Raw genomic sequence first — 25,404 nt, forward strand, 5'->3', positions numbered from 1 at the left:
GAAATCATCAACTGTCATTAGCAGGAAGATCTGGGTACTTTCAAAAAGTTCATAATTAAAAATTAGACAAAGCAACAGATACCAAAATAGGGGCAGTGGTGGGGGGGCCAAGGGGGAGGGAAGAGTATTTCTTTTAAAGTCTTCTTAAGTTGCGCTTGCTCTGAGCACTTCCTGGAAGAGCATCTCTTCTATTTCGTGGCTTTGCAGATCTACTACTACATTCTTCTGCCCCATGGTATGTACACAGACATAACACACAAAAGTCAAAACCACAGGCTTCTCGACTGCACAGTCCCCGTTTCTTAACTGGCTGATACTTAGCAGGGGACTGGCACCTTGGACAAGGTTTTAATGCTTCATCAATAAAAAGTGTTTTGGCAACCTGTAGTAGAAGCAGACACACTGAATCCTACAGTTCTGAGTCAAGAATCACTCTATGTCCAGTATTTCCTTTTAATAATGAGTTATAGATACTCACCTTAACATATTCTTCCTGTTTGCTAGGTAACTGAGTAACAGAGCAGCATTCTTTGGGCGTTAAAACTTGCCCCCAAGGAGATGGTGTTGAAACCTCTTCTTTCTGAGAACCAGGTGTCCTAGCTTGGGCTTGCACAGATCTCAGAGCTGATCGATTTAAAAGACTGAGCCTTGTTGCAGCATCCTCGACACATAATATACTCCCCTGTTGGAAGAGAATAATATTGGCTATTACAATGGTTAATACCTAGGGAAGCCCAGGAGAGTACCTCTCTGTTGCAAAGCAGATTTGTCTTTTTTGGTATTATTTTCTTGGCATTCTTTCGTATGCCCACCCCCAAACTATTGCTTTTGTGAGTTATATATTTTTGCAACTAACATTTTAGTTTTTAAAGCTAAGGCAAAAAATTAAAAAATAAATTTTTAAACCCAAAATATTGTTAAATGAGAACTCTAAGCATAATTTGTAATCTTCTATCCATTTGAACTGAAAGCCTAAGAAGTAATAAATCTTTATGAAGCTTGCTACCAAATACTTTGGAATTCTTTGAAGACATCTCATTTAGCAAACAAGTCATGAGAATAATAGGCCTAGTGAGACCATAAAACTCAATAGCTTAGATTGGCCTTTGCCAATACCTGGTGCTAGTTCATTTTTATGGTTCCTGTCAAGTTTTAAAAAGCTTTGATAATGTAAGAAAAAAAAATAACTTTTATCTGAGCTGAAAACCCTTTCATGAGTTAAATATACTGATGAGGAAAACTCCAAAGGAGTAATTTTTATGAATCCAAAGAACTATCAATTGTGCTGGGAAAATATTAGCGAACTTTTTACAAACTGATGCATCACTTACCTTAATAAATTAATAGCTAACTTAAATCAATTTTATCTACTTCATTGCCAAGAATGTGATGAAAGAACCACATGAGACAACAGCACACACACAAAAAACAAAAACCATGGCTTAACACTTATCACGCCATTACACAAACATAATTTAGTGAATCATGAAAAGAAAAGCTTTATCTTTAATTCTAATTCATTAGTCTATATTTCTAAGACTCACAGAGGTTTTTAGACAATAACTGCTTAAGCAATGACATTAACTGTTCAAACTCCAAGTATCAGATCCTTAACCAATGCCTGAGTGAACATACTATGAGAAGATCTGAATCTCATCAGTACTTAACATAAATTCTAACTATAAATAAAACCTAAGTCCAAAAGGGCAGAAAGGATGACAAGTTTTCCTTAGAGTGACAGAGGAGCTGGTTTCATTGTATAGCAAGAAGCAAGAAGAAATGTATCATCAGACAGCAGGTCATCTCGTGCTGAAGGATTTATGAAAAGCACTGAAAGAAAGACCCCTGTGAAGATAATTTCAGCTCACACACCAACATCTGTTGCAGATAATGAGTAGGTGGAGATTTTCAGTGAAGAATTCAGTAAGACCCTCCAAATAAAAATGCTAAGATTCAGTGACATTAAGGCAGAAGATAACCATGGGGAGAGGGTGAGGCAGTGAAAAAATATTTTGGAAAATACAACTCGGGAGTGAAACTGGAAGGAAGGCAACAAAGGAAAACAGGAAACCTCCTATAACGAACTCTTTTCACCATCAGTGACAGTGAAGTCACTACCTTTTGACTCAAACATCATAGTTTGTGATGAAGGAATCAGGAAGTCGAAATTGCACACACAAAAAAAGCGAAGAGTATTTGGACTAAGGTGGCACAGTGGATGGAGCTTTGGGCCTGCAAATCTGAGTTCAAATGTAGCCTCAGACACTTACTAGATGCGTGAGCCTGGGCAAGTCACTTAACCCTGTTTGCCTCGGTTTCCTCCTCTGCAAAATGAGCTGCAGAAGGAAGTGGCAAACCACTCCAAGAAAACCCCAAATGGGGTTATGAAGAGTTGGACGTGACTGAAATAACTAAACAACATCTGGATGATGGCTGAAATCCATGCAGGCCCTGATAAAATTTTGAGGGCATTTAAGGATCTGTTCTCATTATATATTAAAGAAGTGAAGAAAGAATAACAAATGCTTGGAAAAAAATCATGACCTTTGTTACTGCCCTCCCTCTCCACCCCCACAAAAGAAAGGGAATTGAGAAAATAACCGCCAAACCACATACTTATGCTCTCATCTCGCCAAAATGTTAATGAGATCAATACATACATTGAGGTTATTCTTAATGAATATATAAGAAGAGAACAGGCAGATTTTCACAGATAATCTTCTATCCAGACCACATCTTCACACAAGCAATTGACCAGCAGCCACAGAAAATGCAAGATGCCACTGTGTTTTGTCTGTTGATTCCTTCAAAGGCCCTCCTCCCAAAAAGGCATCTCCCTTGAATATGCTGGTGTAAGGGAAACTGAGGAGAACAGATCCTCCCCAGCCCCGTCTGGAACCATCTCATGACCTAACAGTGTCACTGCCTCATGACCTGACATAAAGATAGATGGGAGTTACCATGCATGGCCAAGGTGACTATGTAAATGGAACATTAAGTAAAAACAAACTATGTTACCTGGGAAAGCAATTCATCTCAAGGAACATTTTTCTTCTTAAATATCAATTTATTTATTTGTAGGTTTCAACATTCATTTCCACAAGTTTTTGAGCTCCAAATTTTCAACCTGCCACCCCAAGATGGCATGCATTCTGAATATCCCTTCCCCTAGTCTGTCCTTTTCTTTCTGTCCCCCCTTCTCTTATCCCCTTCCCCTTCTATTTTCCTATAGGGCAGGAAGGGAACATTTTTCTTGAGAAAGGTGTGTACCTGTCCAAGGAATTGATCACTCCTTGGAGACTTAGACAACAAACTGGTATTTGGGGCTCTAATCAAGCCCCGAACTTTGTTAAGATGTGTGCGTGTCCTGGACATGAGCTCATCAGGGATATGTACACAAAACAAAATATTAAGATTGTCTTTCCCTGGTTTACATAGATATAAAAGGGGTCATTTGGAAAGGGATTTTTGGAGTACTTTGACATCAGAGATAGGGATGCCAAATCTCTGCTGTGGTCAGAAGTGGAACTCTGCACGGCTTCTGTTGAGTTGGAGCGGGACACCACCCCATTGCCTCCCTGACCAAGACCTCTTGGCTGTTCTTCAGTCTCCCTGGTCTATTAGGTATTTGAGCTTGCCTGGTCAGTAAGTATGTATCCTTTCTTTTCTTATTCCGCCTTTTCTTTATTTTATTACTTATTATATTGAATGTTTTTCTCATCTTTATTTGTGTGTGTTTTGCCTTAATCATTATTAATCATTGTAAAATAAATGTGATTACTTGTTAAGTTTACACTGAATATGTGTTATTATATCTTGAGATCCAAACCTAAATTGAAACTGTGCAGTAAGTAATCCTTTCAATTACAGCGGGTATCATGAAAGATCCCTTGAAATACCTAACAGTTAACATAATGTTCAACAATCCTATCAAACGAGATAAAAACAAGCAAATATTTTCTTACCAAAGGTGTTTGCCACCAGCTTCAAAGATGTCCAGCACAGAGTTCAGATGAAAGAGGGCTTCACTATAAACAGCACTCCTGCTTGTGAATGAAATTATTGTTCTGATTTCACTAAGTCCCAGGAGATTACAGAGCCTCTTATGTGAAACCCATAATTACTCAAAAGCATTTGGTCTAATTATCGTTGTTCAGTCATTTTAGTGGTATCTGACTCTTAGTGCTCCCATTTAGTGTTTTCTTGGCAAAGATACTGGAGCGGTTTTGCCATTTCCTTCTTCAGCTCATTTTACAGATGAGGAAACTGAGGCAAAGAGGGTTAAGTGACTTGTCCAGGTCACACAGCTAGTAAGTGTCTGAGGCCAGATTTGAACTCAGGAAGATGGGTCTTCCTGACTCCAGGCTCATGTACTCTATCCACTGTGCCACCTAGCCGTCCGTCTAATTATGAACACGGGAAAAAAAAAAAGTGAATGACATGCTTATTGCCTAGACTATAGTATGCAGTTAGAGGGACAACCCATAAACCTGGGCCATGAGAATATATATTTTAGAGACTGTAGATGTGCAATCAACAAAGCCTGGAATTAAATAGGAGGAAGAAAGCTGGCCATGTTTTATCTGAAAATATGCAAAGTGCTTTTAATGATCCCAAACTTTTCTCTGAAACAAAGGTCCACTTTTTAACTGCAACACTCTTCCTCTGACAGGATTCCATGATCTCCACAGAATTACACTTAATATCAATAGTAACAGAAAGCTACTAGAGTTTCAATAGGGCAATGACATGGTTAGATCTACTTCAGGAAAATTATTTTGGCAGCTGAGTGGCAGATGGCTTACAATGGGGAGAGATCTGAGGTAGAAGGACCAACCAGAAGGCTATTGCAATAGTCTAGGCATGAAGTGAAGATGGCCTGTGCCAGGGTGGTGGTGTGTGAGTGAAGGGAAAGCTGTATATGAGAAATGTTGTGAAGATACACATGATGAGATTAAATTTAGGTTTAATTAATTAGATTAAGCTTAGGTGACTGGGAAGAGGGTAATTTCCTTCCCCAACTTCTTTTTTTTGTTTGTTTGTTTTTAATTTTTGAGACTGAGTCTCCCTCTCACCCAGGCTGGAAATGTATGTGGCCACCCATGGGTTTCACTGCACAGGGCAGCTTTGATCTGCATCATTTCTGACCTGGGCCAATGCACCACTCCTTAGGCTGCCTGGTGGCCCCACACCCTCCTGGGGCTCACCATATTGACGCAGGCTTTAGTTTGGACACCCAATCAAGCTGTACTTTGAGTAAAGCAGAATTGCAATAGCTCAAAAGAAACACACGATGCACAAATTTAGAGACTTCTTCCTCCAAAATGTTCATAGGGACAATTTGTGCCCGACCTGCGGTAGAGCCTTCCGAGCTCATATCGGTCTGATTAGCCACAGCTGGATACACTGTACCTCCACCCCAACATAGTGATGTCATTTTGGTCCTCTTCAGGAACGAAGGCCAACAACTAACCAACCAACTGAAGCTCAGAGGCCCTAACCTCAAGGGGTCCACCAGCCTCAGCCTCTTCTCCCAGTCACCTAAGCTGTAATCTTAAGTGTCATCCTCAACTCCTCATTCTCATTCACCCCATAGATCCAATCTGTTGTTTAATCTGATCACGTGTACCTTCACAACATTTCTCGTACACAGCTCTTTCTCTCCACTCACACGACACCACCCTGGCACAGGCCATCTTTGCTTCACGCCTAGACTATTGCAACATCTCCCTGTTGTAACCCATCTGCCCCTTAGCTGCTAAAGTAAGTTTCCTAAAGCAGATCTAACCATATCATTGCTCTACTCAGTGAACTCCAGTGCTGCTCGGCATTTAAAGCCATCCACAACCTGACCCTTTCCTGCCTTTCCAATCTTCCTATACTTGACTCTCCTGCACAAACTACAATCCAGTTCCACAGTTTGTTTCTTGCGTGTTATTGCACACTCTATCTCTGGACTTTGCACCGGCTGTCACCGACACCTGGAACGCTCTCCCTCCTCTTCTCCACCTTCTGGCTCTCTACGCTTCTTTTAGCTCTCCCCTTAAATCCCACCTTCTGCAGGAGTCCTTTCCCTGTTGCCCCGATTGCTAGTGTCTTACCTCTACAACCACCTTCGATTTACACTGTCTATATCACGTTTGCATGTCATTTTTGCTCATTGAAATGTGAGCTCCTTATGGGCAGAGATCATGTTTTTGCCTTTCTTTGCATTCCCAGCACTTAGAACAATGTCTGGAGTATACTAAGTGCTTAATAAATAGTTGTTAATTGGCTCATAATCTTCCTCTTCACCACAACTCCTGCCTCTAACCTCCCCTGCTATGACCTACCCCTCCACTCCACCTAAGCTACACACAGAAAGGTACAGGGGTGGGATGTGCCACATCCCTGACCTTGCTATCACCCCCATTTCCATAATCGAGAGCTCTGAAGTTCATTTATTCAACCACAACCTCAACGTTCCATTTCTACCTTGCACACCTATACCTAGTCTTCATCGGTCTGCCCTTTAGTCAATCAATCAACAAGCATTTATTAAGTACCTACTATATGCCAAACACTGTACCAATGGGTTCAACTCTAAACTCTCCTCCGTTCTCAAATCTCTTGCTCCACTTAACACTCTCACCTTGGGAAACTCCAAGGCTGGATTCCTCCCACCTTCCTTGTCCTTGGCTCCTACTCATGTGCTGCTGAATGGAGCCGGAGAAAGTCATCCTGACTGGGTCCACTGCAAATGTATGTGATCTATTTTAAATCTTTACTGACTCCAAGCTTCCCATAATTGGAAAGGCCCATCTTTTCCATGCAAATTTTTGTCTGTGTTTCTATACAGTAGCAAGACCCGGAACATTACTATCTCAGAAGAACTAAAGATAAATACCACACCAGGGACAAAGGGAAAGAAAAATGGGGGCACGTGAGCCAAATGCCACGGGCAGCTAATGAGGAACTCTGAAGAACAAGCCTAAAGATGTCATCCAAGAACTGTAAGACAGAAAGAAAGGATGCGCTAGTCCTGTGGTGAAAGCTAGGGATGACAGGAGGCTGGTCAGAGTGTTCCACTTCACCGTGTTGGGAAAGATCGAGAAAGAGCTCCCTCATGGCAAAATTTTGGAAAGACTTGGATGAAAAGTGCATAGGATGGGTAGGCATGGATAAGTTTCAATCTGTGCCACTGAAGGGAACTCCCAAATCAATGAGATCATAGATCTATTTGAGTGATTTCAGTAGGGCCCTCACTGAAGCAAGATAATCATTTTAATTTTCCCTAATTAATTTTCTAGGGGTAGCTAGGTGGCACAGTGGATAGAGCACTGGCCCTGAAGTCAGGAGGACCTGAGGTTCAAATCTGGCCTCAGACCAAACACTTGACACTTACTAGCTGTGTGACCCTGGGCAAGTCACTTAACCCCAATTGCCTAAAAAGAAAAAAAAAAGAGACACTAATTAATTTTCTAGTCTACAATGGCTGCCCCAAACTTTCTCTTATCTCCTCAAGATACCCACAATAACCCTTCTCTTACCTTCATAGCTGAGTACTTCATAGTTTACTAAGAATATAAAAACCATTCACTGTGAGCTCTCTCTTTTCACCTTTTTTGTTTATTAATTTATTTATTTTCATTTTCAACATTCACTTCCACAAGATTTTGAGTTTCAAATTTTCTCCCTACCTCATCCCACCCCACACCCCAAGATGGTGTGTATTCTGAATATCCCTTCCCTTAACCTGCCCTCCCTTTTATCTCTCCCCCGCTTCTCTTATCCCCTTTCCCTTCTATTTTCCTGTAGGGCATTTTCACCTTCTTTTTATATCACAACTCCATACCCCCCCATCTCTCCTTCTTTATTCCAGTCTCCAAAGAACATCTCCCTTCTCATCACCAAGTACAACTGTTTTACCTACAACCCATGATTCCATATCCTCCCATCTTCTCTATCAGATTGTCCCCAATATCATCTGCCTTTTCTTCCTGTTGTTTAATTAGCTTTTCCTTTAAGTACTTAAGTTCTAAGTGGCAAACCATTCCAGTATCTTTGCCAAGAAAACCTCAGATGGAGTCACAAAGAGTCAGACGTGACTGAAACAACTCAATGACAACAATGACTTAGGTTCTGTGCCATTTAATATGTGAGTATATATATTTAATACCGGCATAATTTTGTTCCTTCCCATACCTTTTAGCATAACATGGTTTTGTTGCTTCTCTGTTTTTACTGTTGCCTTGTCTGATATAAAAATTGGTACCTGGCTTTTTTTTGGGATTCATCTGATAACAGAAAAATTCTATTCCAGTACCATATTTCATTCTGTGTGAATCTTTATGGTCACAGTTTCTGCATGGTTTTGTGTAATCCTGGCTGTGATTTCTTGTTCCTTAAATGCTTTTCGGCCATTTTTAACATGTTTTCTCTTTGACATGGCAGATTTGGACTTTGAATATGATATTTAATGTCCGAAAATGTTTTCAATTTGGAGTTTCTTTCTAGAGTTAGCCATTATTTTGTTTTGTTTTTCTAAAATTTCACTCTGCCAACTGCTTCTAATACTGTGGAGTAGTCTTTCTTTTTTTTTGAAATATAGTATCCAGGCCTTTTGTTTGATTCATGTTTTGGGAGGAGTATGAGGATTCTTAAATTATCTCCACTCAACCTACTTTCTAAGGCAGTTGTTTTTGATAGTAGATACCTTACTTATTCCTCTAACTTTTCAGGCTTTTGATTTTGTTCTGCTATTGCTTGCCTCACTGAATCATCGAGTTCTTTTTGTTTCATTCTGTTTTTTGAGGTACCCACTTCTTGGGCAGGGTTTCCACCTTCCCTTATAAACCATGTATTCTTCTTCCAATTTTTTTCCTCAAGAGCTCTAACTTCACTTTTGAAATCCTCTTGCTTCATTTCTTCCATACACTCTTGGTTCCTTGTGGCCAAACTTCTTTCTTATTAGGTTCTACCTCTACTTGTTGTGGAATTACAGTCATCTTCTTGGTTCGCCTCTTGGGCTTCTCTTAACCCATACTATTTTTTTCATTGTATTAGGAGTTTTCTTTTGCTTACTCTTGTTTCCAGCCTCAATTCCAAATGAGGACTTTGTACCAGGACTAATTTTGCCTCCCCACTGGGGTGGGTGGACCCAGATACTGTACCCACTACAGTGTGGATGCTAATGCTACTGCTCTGCTGCAGTTCTGGATGGGATGATTGTCTTCATCCTCCTTGATGCCTTCTTCTGCAACACTGGTCAGGTCAAGGAGCTGGGCCCAGAGCTTGGATCAGGCCTGACCCTTTGCTTCAATCTCTGTCTTCTCCCTGTCTTCTGGTAGCCCAGCTTAGGTGTTGACCTTTTCCCTAACTCTGTATCTCCTTGCACAATCCGCTATAGGAAACTGGCCTTGTCTTCTGATGCAATATTGGAAATCATATCGGCTTTAGGCCTCCTGGAAGACCCTGAGGCACAAACTTTCCAGGGACCTTAGCATCTCTGCCTCCTTACTCAGTCACCTCATGGGAATTACCTTTGTCCCTTGGGGTAGATCTAGAGCTAAGATCTCACTGGCTTCTGGTTCCCTCTATAGCAGATCACACTGGCTTCATTGTGTTGCAATTCCTAAAAGACCTGATGGCATTGGGCTTATCCCATCTCTATTTCCTAGCCCAGTCACCTACCACGAGCTGGTTTTACCCCTGCTATAGCTCTGATAGATGGAGACCCAATCCTGCTGGCATCAGGTGTTCCTGAAGGGTTCTTTATCAAAATGCCCATAAGTTTCCAGTCATCTTCTTGTGCAGTCCTAGACTGGATGGAAGAGCTGACTTACTGAATCTTTGCTTTATCTGGTCACTTCCCCCCTCCTTTCTTAAAAAATCTTTGATGGGTTGTTTCTTAGGTGAGCAGGGTTTTATATCACCATCTTTACCAAACATCCTAATGGGTCTTTTTTCAGTCTTTATCTTTTGTTAAATCTCTGTAGCATGGGATACTGTTGACCATATACCACTAATCACCCTCTCCTCCTAGATATAGATACTCTTTCTAGGTTTTCATGATAGGATAGTTGATCTCTCTTGATCTTTCTACTACTTGCCTGATCACTCATTCTCAGTCACTTTTGCTAGGTTATCATCCACATCATCTAACTAACTAAGCTCTGTCCTGGGCCCTTTTTAAAAAAGAATTTCTCTATGCTGTCTCTTAACCCTTGATCACATATCCTAAAGACCCCTGGGCCTTGCATTTTGCCCATTGGGTCTTTTCATCAATTAGATGGCTAGACCCTCTCATATGGATTGTCTTTCCCTTCAAAACATGAGTTCCTTGAGAGCAGGGATTGTAGCCCTTTTCTATTTGTATTCTGAGTGTTTATAACAATGCTTATCACTTAGTAAGGACCCATACATCTCCTGAGCTCTAGCTGCCCATCTCCAACTGCCTGTTGGACATTTTGAACTTAATGTTGGCATCTCAAGCCAAATATATCCAATAAAGAGCTTGTTACCTCCCTTCCCCCAAGCTCATCCCTGTTCCAAACTTCCCTCTTTCTCTCCAGCTTTCCAGTCACCCTGGCTCACAATCTTGGTGTCTTGCTCAACCCCTCACTTTTCCTTAACCCACATATTCAGTGAACTGCCTAGTCTTATCATTTCCATGTTTACATGTGATTTTCTCTTTGTTGCTTATACAGAGCACTCCATCTGCCATTTCCACAGCTTTTCAATGGTTGTTCTCTAAACCAGCAATGCGCCATCTCCTCGCCTCTGCCTCTTAGAGCCCATACCCCATTCCAGGCTCACTTCTGATGCCACTTTCTACATGAAGCCTTTGCTCGCATTCCAGTTACTTTGCTCTAAAATTATCTTGTATTTATTATGTGTGTATGTGTTGTTTCTCCCAGATAGATTGCAAGCTCCTTCAGGGCAGGGACTATTTCACTTTTATATTTGCATTTACTTATTTATATTTTCAATAAATGCATGTTGATGTATTCATTGTCTGGTTAACCCAATGGAAAGACATCCAATTAGCACATCATCAGCACAAAATCCTAAATAGCTGTAAAAGCACACACAAATGCTTTTTTGGAAACAAAGGTATTGATGTTATAAGGCAGCTAGGTGGTGCAGTGGATAGAGACCCAGCCTGGAGTCAGGAAGACCCGAGTTCAAATGTTGCCTCAAACACTTACTAGCTATATATCCCTGGGCAAGTCACTTAACCCTGTTTACCTAAGTTTCTTCATCTGTAAAATGAGCTGGAGAAGATAATAGCAAACCAGTATCTCTGCCAAGATAACCCCAAATGGGGTTATGAAAAGTTGGACATGACTGAAACAACTGAACAAAAAATAATGTTCTCTTCTATTTACAGATGAGGTCAAGTGCTGTTGGGCAAAATATATGTAAAAATAAATGCTGGATAAATCACAAAAGTTAAAAGCTATCAAGGAAAATAATGCATACATATTATTATAAAACCTGAATGCTATATCCAATTTAAGAATTGGTCGATGAAATTATGGAAAAGCACTTTAGGAAAAGCAAAAATAAAAAAATGTGTTACCCTGGAATCTGCCTTCAGTTCTTGTATATAATCTTTCCTCCTTTGATTTGCTTTTTTATCTTGTACAACAATTTCACGCCAATTTTTGCTTACTCTCCAAACACTATAACAAAAAGAGAAATACTTAAATTATAAGAAGTCCACAGAATTAAAATTTAGCTTAAAGGTATTCTAGAATCAATATTTTAGCTGTTTTCAGTCTTCTACAGTGCATATTACAAGTTTTACATGAAAAAAAGAAATGCATTCATAAAATTTTGTATCACTATAACAACAGCTGATACATTATATAATTTTTCATGGTTTGCAAAGTTCTTTATGTGTACTATCTTATTGATCCTCATGACCCTATGCAGTACTAGAGATTTTTATCTCCCTTTTTCAAGAAAGGAAATTGAATCTCAGAGAAGTTAAGTGACTGACTTGCCCTGGGTCCCTCAATGATTAACTATCAGAGATGGGATTTGAACCCAGGTCCCTCCTCAAAGGTCCTCACTCTTTTCATTATACTATTGCCATGTGAAGGCATGTACATAAACACACACACACACACACATATACATATATATGTAGGGAAAATAGCATAGCAATACCATATAGACAAGACAAGACTGTACACATCAGCGTTAGTATTTATAAACGTCACACTTCGTTTAAGATAGTTAATAACAATGGAATAGCATTAACGTATTAGCTATTACGTGCTCCAGGAACAGGGACCATTTTGCTTTCCTGGTTGTATCTGTTCTGCTTAGCACTTGTTGCTTCATAGATCATTAGAACTTCATAAAGGTTTCTTTATTCATTCATCCATTCTATGAGTAACTAGCTAACAAAGTCTTTTGTTTGGACAATGAAGATGGTATTAGATTTAGCTGGCAAACGTGGTCTTCCAGGCTGGACCTCATAGGGTCTTTGCCTTAATGGCAGTCACCAGGGACCAGGATTGCAAGCTCTGACACCTCTGAGGTCAGGGCCACCTACCTGCCCCTGAAACCCTATGTTTTTAAGTTTACCCAGGTGTTATCAGGCTCTGGAGATCTGGTTCATACTGGCCAAATTCCCAAAGGAATAATTGACAAAAGAGAATTCCAACTTATTAATTACCATAAGAAGTAGATCTGTCAAGTAGAGAAGACTTATTGGTGCCAGGTCAATACATTTTCTTCCTAATAATAGGTAGCACTTATATGGTACTTCACATACATTATTTTATTGGATCCTCACAATTGTTATGATCCCCATTTTATAGATGAGGAAATTGAGGCTGAGCAAGGTTGAATGACTTATCTAGTCTCACACAGCTAGTAAGTAACAAGTAGAATTTCAATGGTGGTCTCCCTGACATTGAATCCAGAATTCTATCTACTATGTCACCTGTTACCTAATAAGAAAATGCTATTCTTCATCTGGAGGAGAGTCTCCACTTGGCAGAGATATTTCTCAAGGCAAATTAATAAGTTCTGTTTTATAAATCAGTCTCTTGGGAGTTTGGCTATTGTAAGAAGCAGCAGCATAGCATAGCGGTTATAGGGCTGACCTTAGGGTCAGGAAGAATGGAGTTTAAGGTCTCTGATGCAAACTAATTGTGGCACCACGGGCAAATCACTTAACCTTCTAGTGCCCCTGGTACCTCTCTAAAATGATAAATCATAAAACTGCTGATTGGCACTGAGGGAAAGACTTTGCATAGAGGGAATTTCTTACACCAATGAAATCACAGGTCTAGACAATGATAACAACAAAAAGAAATCTACTTGGAAAGTATAAAATTTCATCATCATCATCAAATATCCTCAAAGTAACATCAGAAGGTTTTCAGAATATCTCATGCTGAATTTTTTCAAAGACTTAAATTTAGCCATTTTGAACACTTAAAAAAACCCACATCATTTACCTTTTAGAAAGGACAGATGTCTACTTTTCATAAAAAATGTGAAATGTAGCATCTTTTGCTTAGTTGCTCTCCGAAGACTAGGGGAAGGGGTCACAGTGTGCTTACACGTAGCGAAAAGACACCCTTGTAAGTCTGTTTCAGTAACAGACTAGTGAGCGCACATTTGTGTGCTCAAAGAAAATGAGGCACAGCTTTTACATTCAGTAATCTGAGAATACCACGTACCAAAACACCTAGTATGACATGATTAGCCAGGTGTGTAATCAAGCCATAAGGACTGAATATTAAGGGGAAAAAGAATACTTTTCATTAACAATTTAGATCGTTATTTGTCAGGGAGAAAATCAGAATCATGCCAAGAACTGTGACACAAGTCCCCGCTGGGACCATTCTGACCCTTGGCTCTTCTTTCTCTCTCCAAATTAGGAGGTCATTTTCTACCTAAGAATGAATGAGGGGTACACGAAAGGGTTGATTGATAAAAGCCTTTTCTGTTTGAGTTGGCAATATTACTTAAATTTTAGTTGCTGTGTCTTCTTCAGTCAATGCAGCAGAAAGGGATGGTTTGTGTTCAAATCTCAACTCTGCTACTTGCTATCTATATGACCTTGGATAAATCACTTAATCACTCTGTGACTCAGTTTCCTTAGCTGTATAATGAAGGGATTGGACTATACGATCTTTAAGGCCCATTCTAACTCTATGTCTATGAATCTAACATTACACTTCAGCAGAGCAAATAATATATGCTCCACAATGAACAGAAATGGTCTCTCTGAAGAAGGGAACAGAAAGTAGACCATCAATAGGTAAGGGGTCAATATGAGTGTCACCACGGCCATTTCAACTGTGTTTATTCTCTTTTAGTATACCAAGTTCTAAGTACCAGAGAGAACATACTTCCAAGTCATATCACAGAGTATAGACAACCAGAAATATGCCACAGACTGGGAATCACATCACTGGAAAAGGAATGAATAGAAACTGGTCAGAAAAGTAGATGTCAGGCTCCTTTCTAGTCCTTACCTAAACACCTTGGCTTTTTCTTTTTCTTTTTACCACTCCTTTAATTATCTTTATCTATTGATACAGTAGGTAATTTCATTTTTTAAAAAATATAGGCTTAAAAATATAGGGAAATAAGGCAGGGTGACGCTTAATTATACAACGTTGTTGTTCAGTCATGTCTGACTCTTTGTGACCCCATTTGGGGTTTTCTTAGCAGATATACTGGTGTGGTTTGCCATCTCCTTCTCTATCTCATTTTACAGATGAGGAACTGAGACAAACAGGGTTAAGTGACTAGCCTGGGTCACACAGCTAGAAAGAATCTGAGGCAAGATATGAACTCAAGAAGATGAGTCTTCCTGACTCTAGGCCTGGCATTCTATCCACTGTACCACCCAGCTGTCCTCAATTATATAATATTTTACCCATAGCCCATCACGTGATTTATCCCCTTTTTCTCCTTTCCTGATACAATCTGTACTCAATGATTTTATTATTAACAATAATTACAACTAACATTTATATAGTGCTTTAATGTTTCCAACATACTTCATGCACACGATCTCACTGAACTCTCACAATAACCTTGTGATTTGGAGTACTGCAAGTATTATTATTTCCATTTTATAGATGAAGAACTGAGGCTTGGGGGATTAGGTAATAATTACACAGCTCCTCAATGTCACAGGGAAGATTTAAACCCAGATCGACCTGTCTCCAGGTTCAGCAATCTCTCTACTGCCCCCTGCCCCCTGCCCCCTCTTAAGTTTTAAGACTTAAAAGGAGGGAGAGTAAGATGTACATAAAAGAGACCTGCAATTTCAGGTACAATCTTCTTTGTTTGGATCTACTATGCATATGCAAATGAGCATTCTATTTGGAGTGTGTTAAGTTAACAAAAAAACCACAAGACTGAAAGGGAAGTATAGTAGAAAGACCACTAGTCTGGGAATTAGGAGGTCTGTATTCTAATACTGGCTCTGCCATCTATTAGCTAGGTGACTTGATGTTAATTTCTCTGATCTCATTAGTGAAATAAGGATAATCCATCCATGAGTTACCATGCAGGCTGCTGTGAGGCTCAAATGAGAAAGCACAGTATAAATGTAAACTACTACCACTATTCCATTATGAAAATAAGAATCATCTGTCCCTAGAAATTCCCCTTGCCAAGGTAAGTGGGAGAAATCTGAGGCTGTAGAGAAGAGAAATGTGACATCGTTTACTCATTAGTGGCAATTCTTTGTGGGGTTGGGAGTGGCAATAATAACTACCTGAAAAACAGACCCAACCTCTGAGAATGAGTTCTGGAGAATTAGTCCAGAACTTCTGTAAAGCATCAGTTAGGAGATATGGGAAAGCCATTGAGCCCTCTTTTCTTATCAAGAAAGAAATTTAATTTTTTTCCCTAGCATACATACTATTCCTGTAAGAAACTTTACTTCTGTTGCTATAGCCCTTCTCCTTGAGAGAAATAATTATTAAGAACCAATGATTTGGGCAGATCCAGAGTTCTCCCCTCTTTTCTAAAGTCCTCATTTCAAGGCTCAGCCTCTGAAGGACAGGACTGATGAGAGTAGAAAGGATTAACAATCTTAAGTATTGCTCCTCAATCTAGGTATTGCTATCCCACCCCTTACAAGGAATTTAAACTAAAGTAAACCCCTTCATCTCCCCAATTGTGTTCTCCTCAGGCGTGGGTGGGGAGTATAGATTCTTTGTCTAGATTTTCCCAGGCTGGGGGTGATCAAAATTATATCCCCCTAACCCCTCATTAGAATAGGTCCACCTCTCATTATGATATTCATTCTCTTATTAACTGTTAAGCAATCAGAGTTGATTGCCACCCTCAGGAACACCCAGTCTTCCAAGGGTATAGAAACTATGAGCCCACTGCCATGGTTCATCTTTGGTCCAAAAGAGATGGCCAAATAACCATTCCTTTTATTAATAATATTCTAGCATTATTAATACAGTGATTAATTACCCAGAAACTATGTCTTCCTAACTTTTTAAACATCACATCCTACTATCCTTCAATTCTTTGAAATCCTAAGATGTTGGGTGAACAATAGAAAAGTTCTTATTTCCTCAGTCAGTGAACATTTAATTTTTAAAAAAATTTTTCTTAGTACAAAGTAAGCTAATCCTAAGACAACAGATTCAGAGTTGAAAGAGACTTCCTTACTGGTGAAATGTAGCCAACCTCCATATTTCACCAGTAAGGAAGTCTTTAGATAACCTATTTTCTATCACATTACTCATATATTATCCTCAGTATGCTGTCTTCTCTCCATGACCACATATCCTGATTTACATTATTGGATAAGTAGTGATCAAATATGGCCATATTTAATGTTGGAAAAAGACAATTTGATAACAATGTATGCGTTGTAAAGTACAATAAATTAATAACTAAACAGCTTTGTTAGAACAAAGCTTTCTATATTGAAAATTCTAAGTTTAAATTCTAGGAAGTCTCTTTCCAACTAGTGAAATAGATATACTTACCATCTGGATAAAGTCTCTTTTGTCCTTCTTCAAAAGTGCTTCTGCCTAATATGAAATCTACTAACAGGTTCCAAAGAGAATTTTGTCTAAAATGTTTGAATGGCTCAAATCTAAAATCTCAGAAGTTGAGATGGTGCAAAATATGGAAGAATAGAAAACCTCTTCTCATTTACACAATTACTAATTACAAATAACAATGAAAGGGCAGTTTTATGTGACAATCTATTTCATTTCTTACCTGCATAGATTTTCCACTGTCAAGGCATCTAATACTATAGCAAGAATATGTTTTAAGTTTCTAAATTTTAATTCTGTTAAGATGTCCAGTTTTTCCAGGCCCATCTTCTTGCCAATAAGCCCTGCAATCACATATTCCAATAAGGATACTTCTCCCCCCTCAACATTCTTTAGACGGCTTCTTACACCAGTTTGCTGAAATCTTTTCCTTTTGCTTTTCATGATGATCTCATGGACCAGTTGTAAAGCAGGTGTCTTTGATAAATCCTTAAGACCTAAAATCGAATCTCCACTATTATTATCAATCTGTTCACTTGGAGAAACGCCAGAAGCTGCTGCTATTTTTGCTTTAAAGCCAGAATTCACAAAAGGCTTATCTTCTTCAGTTTCAGACTGTGAACTGCGTTCCCGAAGCGTGGACAGTCTTCTCACTCTTCCTACATTTTTTGGCTTTCTCTTTGTGCCCAAAGTCCTCTCAGTCCCCAGGGGTTTCTGAAATAGTTCTTGAAAAGAACCCTCATGGTCGGAAAAGGAATCTTGTGACTTATCCAGACCCAGTGAATTAAAACCACTGTCTTCAGGTGTGGAAATATTATCTATCCCCTCAGCTGGGCTATAACCACAAAACTTAATGTTTGCTACCAGGTTACTGATTGGAGTTACAAATACGTCCTCCTTTGTCTCACAGAGTGCTTCACAAGAAGATGATCCCAGCAGCTCAGGGCCTGTAGTCTCTCCATTAATACTTAAAATGCTATCCCCAAAATCATTGGTGAGAGCATCTGTACAGCTGTTTCCCTGAATTGGAGAGATACACTCGACTTCAAATAGGCTACGATCACTTTTGGAATCATCAATTGTGGATGTTTTATGCTGAGAAAAAGAGAGTCTCAATTTTTGACCATTGGAAGTGGCTTCGTCTGCTTTCAAAGTACTAGTGGCTACAGGAACAAAAATGGTTTGTCTTGGGGACCCCAAAGCCCTTTTTGAAACTCTTTCTTCAAAACTGAGGAGCTGGCTCATGGGCAGTGCTTTTGCACAGCTTCCTAAAGAACAGTTTTGCTTATCAAAGTGTTCTGTGTCCTCTCTTGAAATAATATTTGTTATATTCAATCTTCTACGGAAAAATGTTTTCTTCCTAGTTACTTTTGGAGTTTCACAGAGCTCTGTGACTTCATTCACCTCTTTCCTAAAAAAAGAGCTAGAATTCTTATTTTCAGTGGGAGAGTCCACAGAACAGGTGAAACCCAGACTAGAATTTTCAGAGTATTCCTGTGTGGATGATAAGCCTTTCATATTTTTTCCTATGTTTTCCACATCACTGTAGTCAAAGCTGGAAGCCTTCAGAGAGTCACTGTAGCCGCTATCTTGAAACGAAGATGTGGATGACAAGCTGCAGAAGCTGGAGGACTTGAAACTGACATTAGGAGATTCCACCCCGTTTCTTAAAGTGACACTAGCTTTGACAGAGGGACTGTCTGACATCTTCAGAATCCTGATTTCTGTAAATTCAAAACAAATTTTACCTCCTAAATGACAGACCAAGTACTTCCTATGGCATATGACTATTGATTCTAAGTGATATAAAATTACTCTAAAACTATAATAAAGCAACTTCATTATATGTAATAGCACATAAAATAGAGAAAAATACTTCATAGCAGTGGAATAAGTGGAATCTATAGGTTTTAAATAATAACAATAGCAAGTGTTTATATAATGCTTTAAGGTTTACAAAGCACTTTACATATATTGTCTCATTTTATCCTCACAACAACCCTGGGAGGTAGATGTTATTATTATCCTCATTTTATAGATGAGGAAATTGAGACAGACAGAGGGTAAGTGACTTGTCCAGGGTCACACAATTAGTAAGCATCTGATACTGGATTTGGATTCAGGTCTTGATTCCAAGTCCAGAGTTCTATCCATTGTGCCTCCTATCTGCCACATCTAATCACAAAATATCCGTGTTAACCAGAACAGGCATCAAATATTACTCTGTGTGTGTGTGTGTGTATGTGTGTGTGTGTGGCGCAAATGGTGTTAAGTGACTTGCCCAAAGTCACATAGCTACTAAGTGTTATGTGTCTGAAGCTGGATTTAAACTCAGGCCCTCCTGACTCTGGGGCTCGTGCTCTATCCACTGCGCCCCTAGCTGCCCCTAAATATTACTTTCAAAATGTTAATGACAACCTAAGGACTAAACTCCTTCAATCAGGCTACCTATCCAGAGGTTTAAAAAACTAGTCACAAATACTTTTTTGAAAAATGTTTATACATGGAAAATAAAATTTGATAGTATCATTTTTTTTAAAGAAAAAGGGAAAGTTAATTTTCTTACTTTTCTTATGATTATGATGATACTGAAATATACATATGACTTTTTGCTATACTGTCTCTTGTTTGTCCTGGAGCAATTAGTGATTTCTACCCACTGAATTTTTTACTTAGATTTTTGGAGTGTGAGAGAAGCTGCTTTTGAGCAAAATGCTATTCTGTACCTAACATGATGAATCTTGTTTCTTAGAAAAATGTGCAAAGGAATCAAACTGTTATTATTGATAATAAAAGATCCCAGAAGATGGGCTATACAGCCCTTAGAATGGTATTAATGTTGGTGGCTTCAGACACAGGGTGTCCCCAAAGTCTTAGAGCAGTCTCAAGCGTTAATAGTACTAAGATGATACCCTGTACATATAAGTATGTGTCTTACACATGAAGGAGAAATTAAAAGCTGGGACACTGTTCTTAAACTATTATAATTTAAGTCCATGAAGACTATGCTGTAGACACCCTGAGCTATCTCACCCTCGCGCCTTTACTCGTTATTTTCTTTGCTTGGAAGGTCCTTTCTCCCTTCACTTCTTGAAGCTGTGCACAGTTTTCATGATATAGTCCATGTGCCATATCCTCCATAAAGTCTTTTGTGATTTCCTTCCACTCCTTCTTTCTTCTCACCCCACCCACCTGACTTCTCATAGCACTTTACTTTGTAATTCTTTGATCTACTTATGTAATTCATACAGTTGTCTGTATTTGAATCTCCTCTCCCTATTAGACTGCAAACTCTCAGAATGCAAAGATTACATCTTACTTAAAATCCATATCCTTCTTCATCACCTAGTACAGCACTGTATACACAGCATCCATTGTTGTTCATCCTTCATTCGAGAGGAGGACTAATGATACCACAGGGGTGATGTCTTTGACTTGCTTGTGAATTATATTTAAGTGAGGTAGACCTGCACAAAGTCACCCTCCCTCTCTCCTCCAGAGTCATCCGGAGTCCAGTGGCAAGACAAAAGTTAATACGACTGGTGATGGCCCAGGATCATGCAGTATCTAATAAATAAAGGGTACCTTTTCCCAGCACTTCTTAATTCCAGTGCCTTACCTCTCTTAATTGCTTCCTATTCATCCTGTATATAGCTTGTTTACATACATATATATATATATATATACATATATATATATATATATATATACATATATATATATATATATATATATATATATATATGCATGTACGTATGTATTTTCTCCCCCATTAGATTGTGAGTTCCTTGAGGGATTTTTTTTTTGCCTCTTTTTGTATCCCTAAAGCTTAGCAGCATGCCTGCCACAATAATTGATTGATAAATGTTTGTTGAAACAATGAGTTTTGTACCATTGGTTTCTAACTTTTAAAATATGAGGACACATTTTTAACAACAAAAAATTTCAAGTACCTCCACAAAGTAGTTGTATTAGTAGTATCTGTTGATTGATAACATATATGACATAAATTTGTGAACTACTTGCAATATTTATATGGTCCTCCACAGGTCTTTTGCTCATGAGTTGGGAACCACTACTTTCTGTATTTAGCAAGGTATGTTTACTTTCTTATTTATACCTCTTTTCACACATGTATTTTACCACAAAGGCACTAAATTTAGAGTTAGAAGAGTTTAAATGCTAAAGCTTTAGACAAGAAACTGGAAACCAAAGGGCACAGGCAGTATTTTCATCACCATTGGCAATCAAAAACATGGCCTTCAAGGGAAAAAAAAAAAAGATTCAGGAAGTGAAAAATTGATGAAGAAAGCAGAGTCTGAGAATGGGATTTGATTTCTGGAACACACCTCAAAATATAGGAATGTCAGGGTCCTTTTCAGGGATATAGTATATCTGATAAAGAATGGTAATAATTTGTCTGGAGTCTTGTACTAATCAAAAGGGCCTTAAGCTAAAAATGAAGGAGAGTGGGGTGGGGTGGGGGGAGACAGAGAGAAGTAATGGGAAGTATTTACATATATCAAGCAAAATAGATACCAAAGAGAATAAAATGTAGGAAGCATGACAAGTAAAAATGTCCAGAAATTTATAGGAGAAAAAAAATTTTTAATGAAAAAAAAGAAAAAATGATATAGCAATAAAACCTCCAGTATCTATACAAATGTGTAAAATAAATGTAACAAGCAATGTATGTTAGAGATCCTAACCCAAGGAGGCAAACTCTGTGACCTCACAGGTATAACTGAGGCTTGGAGGGATAGGGCCTATGAATGGAAGATGAGTCTAAAAGTGTATACTTTATCCATGTAAAATAAGATAGGTTAAACAGTGCAGGGAGCAGGGGAGGCAGAGGAACAGCATTATATGGGTAAGAAGATGTGCTCAGGGGAGGTAATCCAAGAAACAAGAGTGGAAAGGATTATTTAGATGAAGCATCAAAGGAGGCAGAATCAGATACTCTGTCAGAGTATACTACAGATAATTTGGGGAAAATGAAGAATAGAGGAGTTTGAAAAACAGAACCCAAGCCTAACAAGAGTTAAAATGATTATAACAGGGACGGAAGTTTCAGTCATCTTGAGATCTGCTGGAGTGCTCTCTCTCTCTCAAGCAGGGCTGCTAATTACTTCTTGACTTGCCTTCATGATAATTTGGTAATTCCATTCTTCCAAAGGTGTAAGAACCACGAGTGGAACTTCTCTTCTGGATCTGATACTCGCCAACAAAGAAGAAATGGTAGAAATGATAGGCTCCAGTCAGAGAAGTGACCATTCCATCTTAGAACTTGTTATAGAGAAGGAATATGCATCCTAGATTTTAGGAAAGCAGATTTCAAAGAGTTCAGAGAAAGGATAGAATCCCATAGACTAAAATTCTTTAGGGGAAGTCAGATCTAATAATAGCTATTAAAACTTTAAACAGCACTTTTGAGATACGCTTTATATAAGCACATACAACATAATAACAAAAATAAATGTTTTGTTTGTTCAGTTGTTTCAGTCCTGACTCTTTGTTACCCCAGTTGGAGTTTTCTTGGCAAAAATACTAGAATGGTTTGCCATTTCCTTTTCTGGCTCATTTTACGGATGAGAAAACTGAGACAAACAGGGTCAAGTGACTTACCCAGGGTCAGACAGTTAGTATGTGTTTGAGGCCAGATTTGAACTCAGGAAGATGAGTCTTCCTCACTCCAGGCCTGGCACTCCAGCACTGCTAAATATAGGGTAGTTAAGGAAGATGGGTGCTAGCAGTCAACTTCCCAGTCTTTTCTGATGCTCAGGCACTAAAGCTTCCTAACATCACCTGTCCTTTACTTCGTACATATTGTGTGTTTCCTGTCAGTGTTCTGTACATGTCTTTTAAAAATCTGAATTGGCAGTGAATTTCCTTGTACATCCACATTGGTCTCTTTAAGCAATTCCTTTTCCACCCCACTGGAACAATTCTCTTTGTCTTTGTGGCCACAGAACTTCATGCCAGTAAGTTTCCTATTCTTCCTGGACTGACTTCCCCTGTAGAATTTTAAATTTATTAAAATTGCTTTAAGTTATTAAAGCTCAATTCTTCACTGAGGCTTTTGGGACCCTCTGTACGTCCACAACTTCCTTGATAGGCAAAGGGCTCATCAAGAGCAGGAATTTTTCCATTTTTTTTTTTTGTATTGGTGTCGTTGGTGCCTAGCACAGTTACCTGGCACACAGTGGGCGCTAAATAAATGTTTGCTGGTTCACTGATTTTGTTTTTATGTAAAGACATGTATAGAAAATAGAATGATGATAGCTGACGGTGCTTTAATGTTTACAATGCACTTTTTTTACATGGTCACATGTGTTGCTCACAACAACTCTATGAAGTATGATGGGCGTTATTATTCTCATTTTATAGATGACTAAGCTGAGGCTTAGAGTGTGTGTGTGTGTGTGTGTGGGAAGGACAAGTAACCTAGGATGAATGCAAAAGGATCACATATTTTTGTTGGAATAGTTTCAGAAGCTCTTAAAACTCAGAATGAGCTGAGGCAGGTGAGAAGAGCTAAAGACACCAGAAAAGAGTTTTTAGCTATATTGTAGAAAAGTAGACATAGGAAGTAAGATGACTGCTCTGGGAGACAGAACAATGAAGAAGGACACTAAGAGAAGGCAGAGGCACTCAATTCTTCCTGGGCTTCTATTATCTCTGTCAAGGAGAATGATCTGGGGACTGGAAAAGAAAGCCCCAAAAATGGAAAACAGGAGCTGATGTCCAAGATAAGTTACAGGACAGGAAGTCACACTTGATACACTCAAGTCACCAGACCGAGAAGAGCTACATCCCTGGAAACTGGAAAAATTAGCCAAGGTTACTGTGCACTCTTGTGATCAATGTGGAGTCTTATGACCAATGATCTTGGAAAGATTTAAAGAATAGGAGAGTGTCCTGGAACTGGAGAAGAGCAAATGTAGTTGTGATTTTCAAACAAGTGAAGAAAGTGTAATTTGAAAACCATGGACCAGTGAGCTTGACCTCTGCTGCCAAAATCCTAGAGGTGTTATTAAAACAATGGTGAGTTAAAATCTGGAATTGCAAAGAGCTTTTATGGCTTCCTCAAAACAGGAATTAATCTTATTTCCTTTTTTTTTTGACAGGGTTATGAAATAGGTAGAGATCAAGACAATATTGTAGTGATAGCTTATTTAGATTTCAGCAAAGCATTTGACAAAGTTCTTCATGCTAGTCTTAGAGAAAGGACAGAGGGACATGGACTAGATGAGTTCACACTTTGGTACATTCCTAAATGGTTAAGTGAAGGGATACAGAGAATGGCCATTAATAGTATGAAAGAGGTCTGCGGAAGAGTGTCTGAAAGATAAGGGTTTGGCCCAATATTTTTAAACATTTTTATAGGTGATAGGTATAGGGGATATGCCTATAAAATTTGCTGATGGCATAAAATTGGGTGGGATAGACAGCACATTAGATGACAGTCAACATGTTTAAAAAAATCTCAAAGGCTAGAACTTTGGGTTGAATCTCAATAGTCAATAGTCTATAAATATCATACATACACATATATATATTATCATACTCAAATATAAGTATATACATATGCATATATCTGCACACACACACACACACACACACACACACACATACACACACACACACACAATCTCTACCCTGCTCAGAGCACATCTGCAATATTGTGCTCTATTCTAGATACTACATTTTAGGAATAACATTGATGAGTTGGAAAGCATGCAGAGAAGGGCAACTAGTAGGGTGAAAGACCTTGAAATTATGCCACATGAGGGTTGTTTGGAGGATTTGGAGGTGAAAGAGAAGAGTTAGGGGCAGCTAGGTGGTGTAAGAGATAGAGCTCTGGCCTTGGAGTCAAGTGGACCTGAGTTCAAATCCAGCCTCAGACACTTGACACTTACTTACTAGCTGTGTGACCCTGGGCAAGTCATTTAACCCCAATGCCTCACCAAAAAAAGAAAATTTAAAAAAAACCACACAAATAAAAGAAAGAGAAGAGTTAGGGGCAACACAATGACTGTCAAGTATTTGAAGGGCTGTCAAATGAAAGAGGTATTAGCCTGGTTCTGCTTGGCCCAAGAAGGAAGAACTAAATGAAACAGTAAAGAGGTAGATTTAGGCATGATGGGAAGAAAAATGTCTCAATAATTAGAACCATCAGAAAACGGAATGGTTGCTTCAGAGGGCAGCAAGGTCTCCACCACCAGAGATCTTCCACTGAGGCTAAAGGACCACGTTGGGAGAGGGCGTAGAGAATTTTCTTCTTCAGGTGTGGACTAGAGAAGATGGCCTCTAAGGGCACTTCCAATTTGGAGATCCTGGGATACTTACTACCTGTATGATCTTGGGCAAATCACTTCCGTTGTTGGGGCATCAGTTTCTTCACCTGTAA

At 39.0% G+C, this 25,404-nt stretch overlaps 1 protein-coding gene across 1 annotated transcript; it reads right to left on the minus strand.

Moving 5' to 3' along the window:
- Positions 1-25,404, minus strand: FBXO43 (F-box protein 43). The gene is made up of 5 exons (XM_020969284.2): positions 25,344-25,404; positions 17,218-18,718; positions 11,564-11,666; positions 479-682; positions 1-382 (listed from the first exon to the last, which is right to left on the minus strand). The coding sequence occupies exons 2-5, from the start codon at positions 18,699-18,701 to the stop codon at positions 134-136; spliced, it is 2,040 nt and encodes a 679-aa protein (XP_020824943.1). The 5' UTR covers positions 18,702-18,718; positions 25,344-25,404; the 3' UTR covers positions 1-133.

Source organism: Phascolarctos cinereus, unplaced genomic scaffold, assembly GCF_003287225.1.
Source record: "Phascolarctos cinereus isolate Bilbo 61053 unplaced genomic scaffold, phaCin_HiC Scaffold_4;HRSCAF=312, whole genome shotgun sequence".
NCBI lineage: Eukaryota > Metazoa > Chordata > Mammalia > Diprotodontia > Phascolarctidae > Phascolarctos > Phascolarctos cinereus.

What these genes read in the sequence shown, in the direction of transcription:
- FBXO43 (XM_020969284.2), bottom strand. Translation starts at nt 18,701, where the DNA reads ATGTCAGACAGTCCCTCTGTCAAAGCTAGTGTCACTTTAAGAAACGGG. An exon ending in AACTGAAGGCAGATTCCAGG is followed by an intron (nt 683 to 11,563) that starts GTAACACATTTT and finishes CTCTTCCAACAG; the next exon opens with GGGAGTATATTATGTGTCGA. An exon ending in AACAGGAAGAATATGTTAAG is followed by an intron (nt 383 to 478) that starts GTGAGTATCTAT and finishes CTTCTACTACAG; the next exon opens with GTTGCCAAAACACTTTTTAT.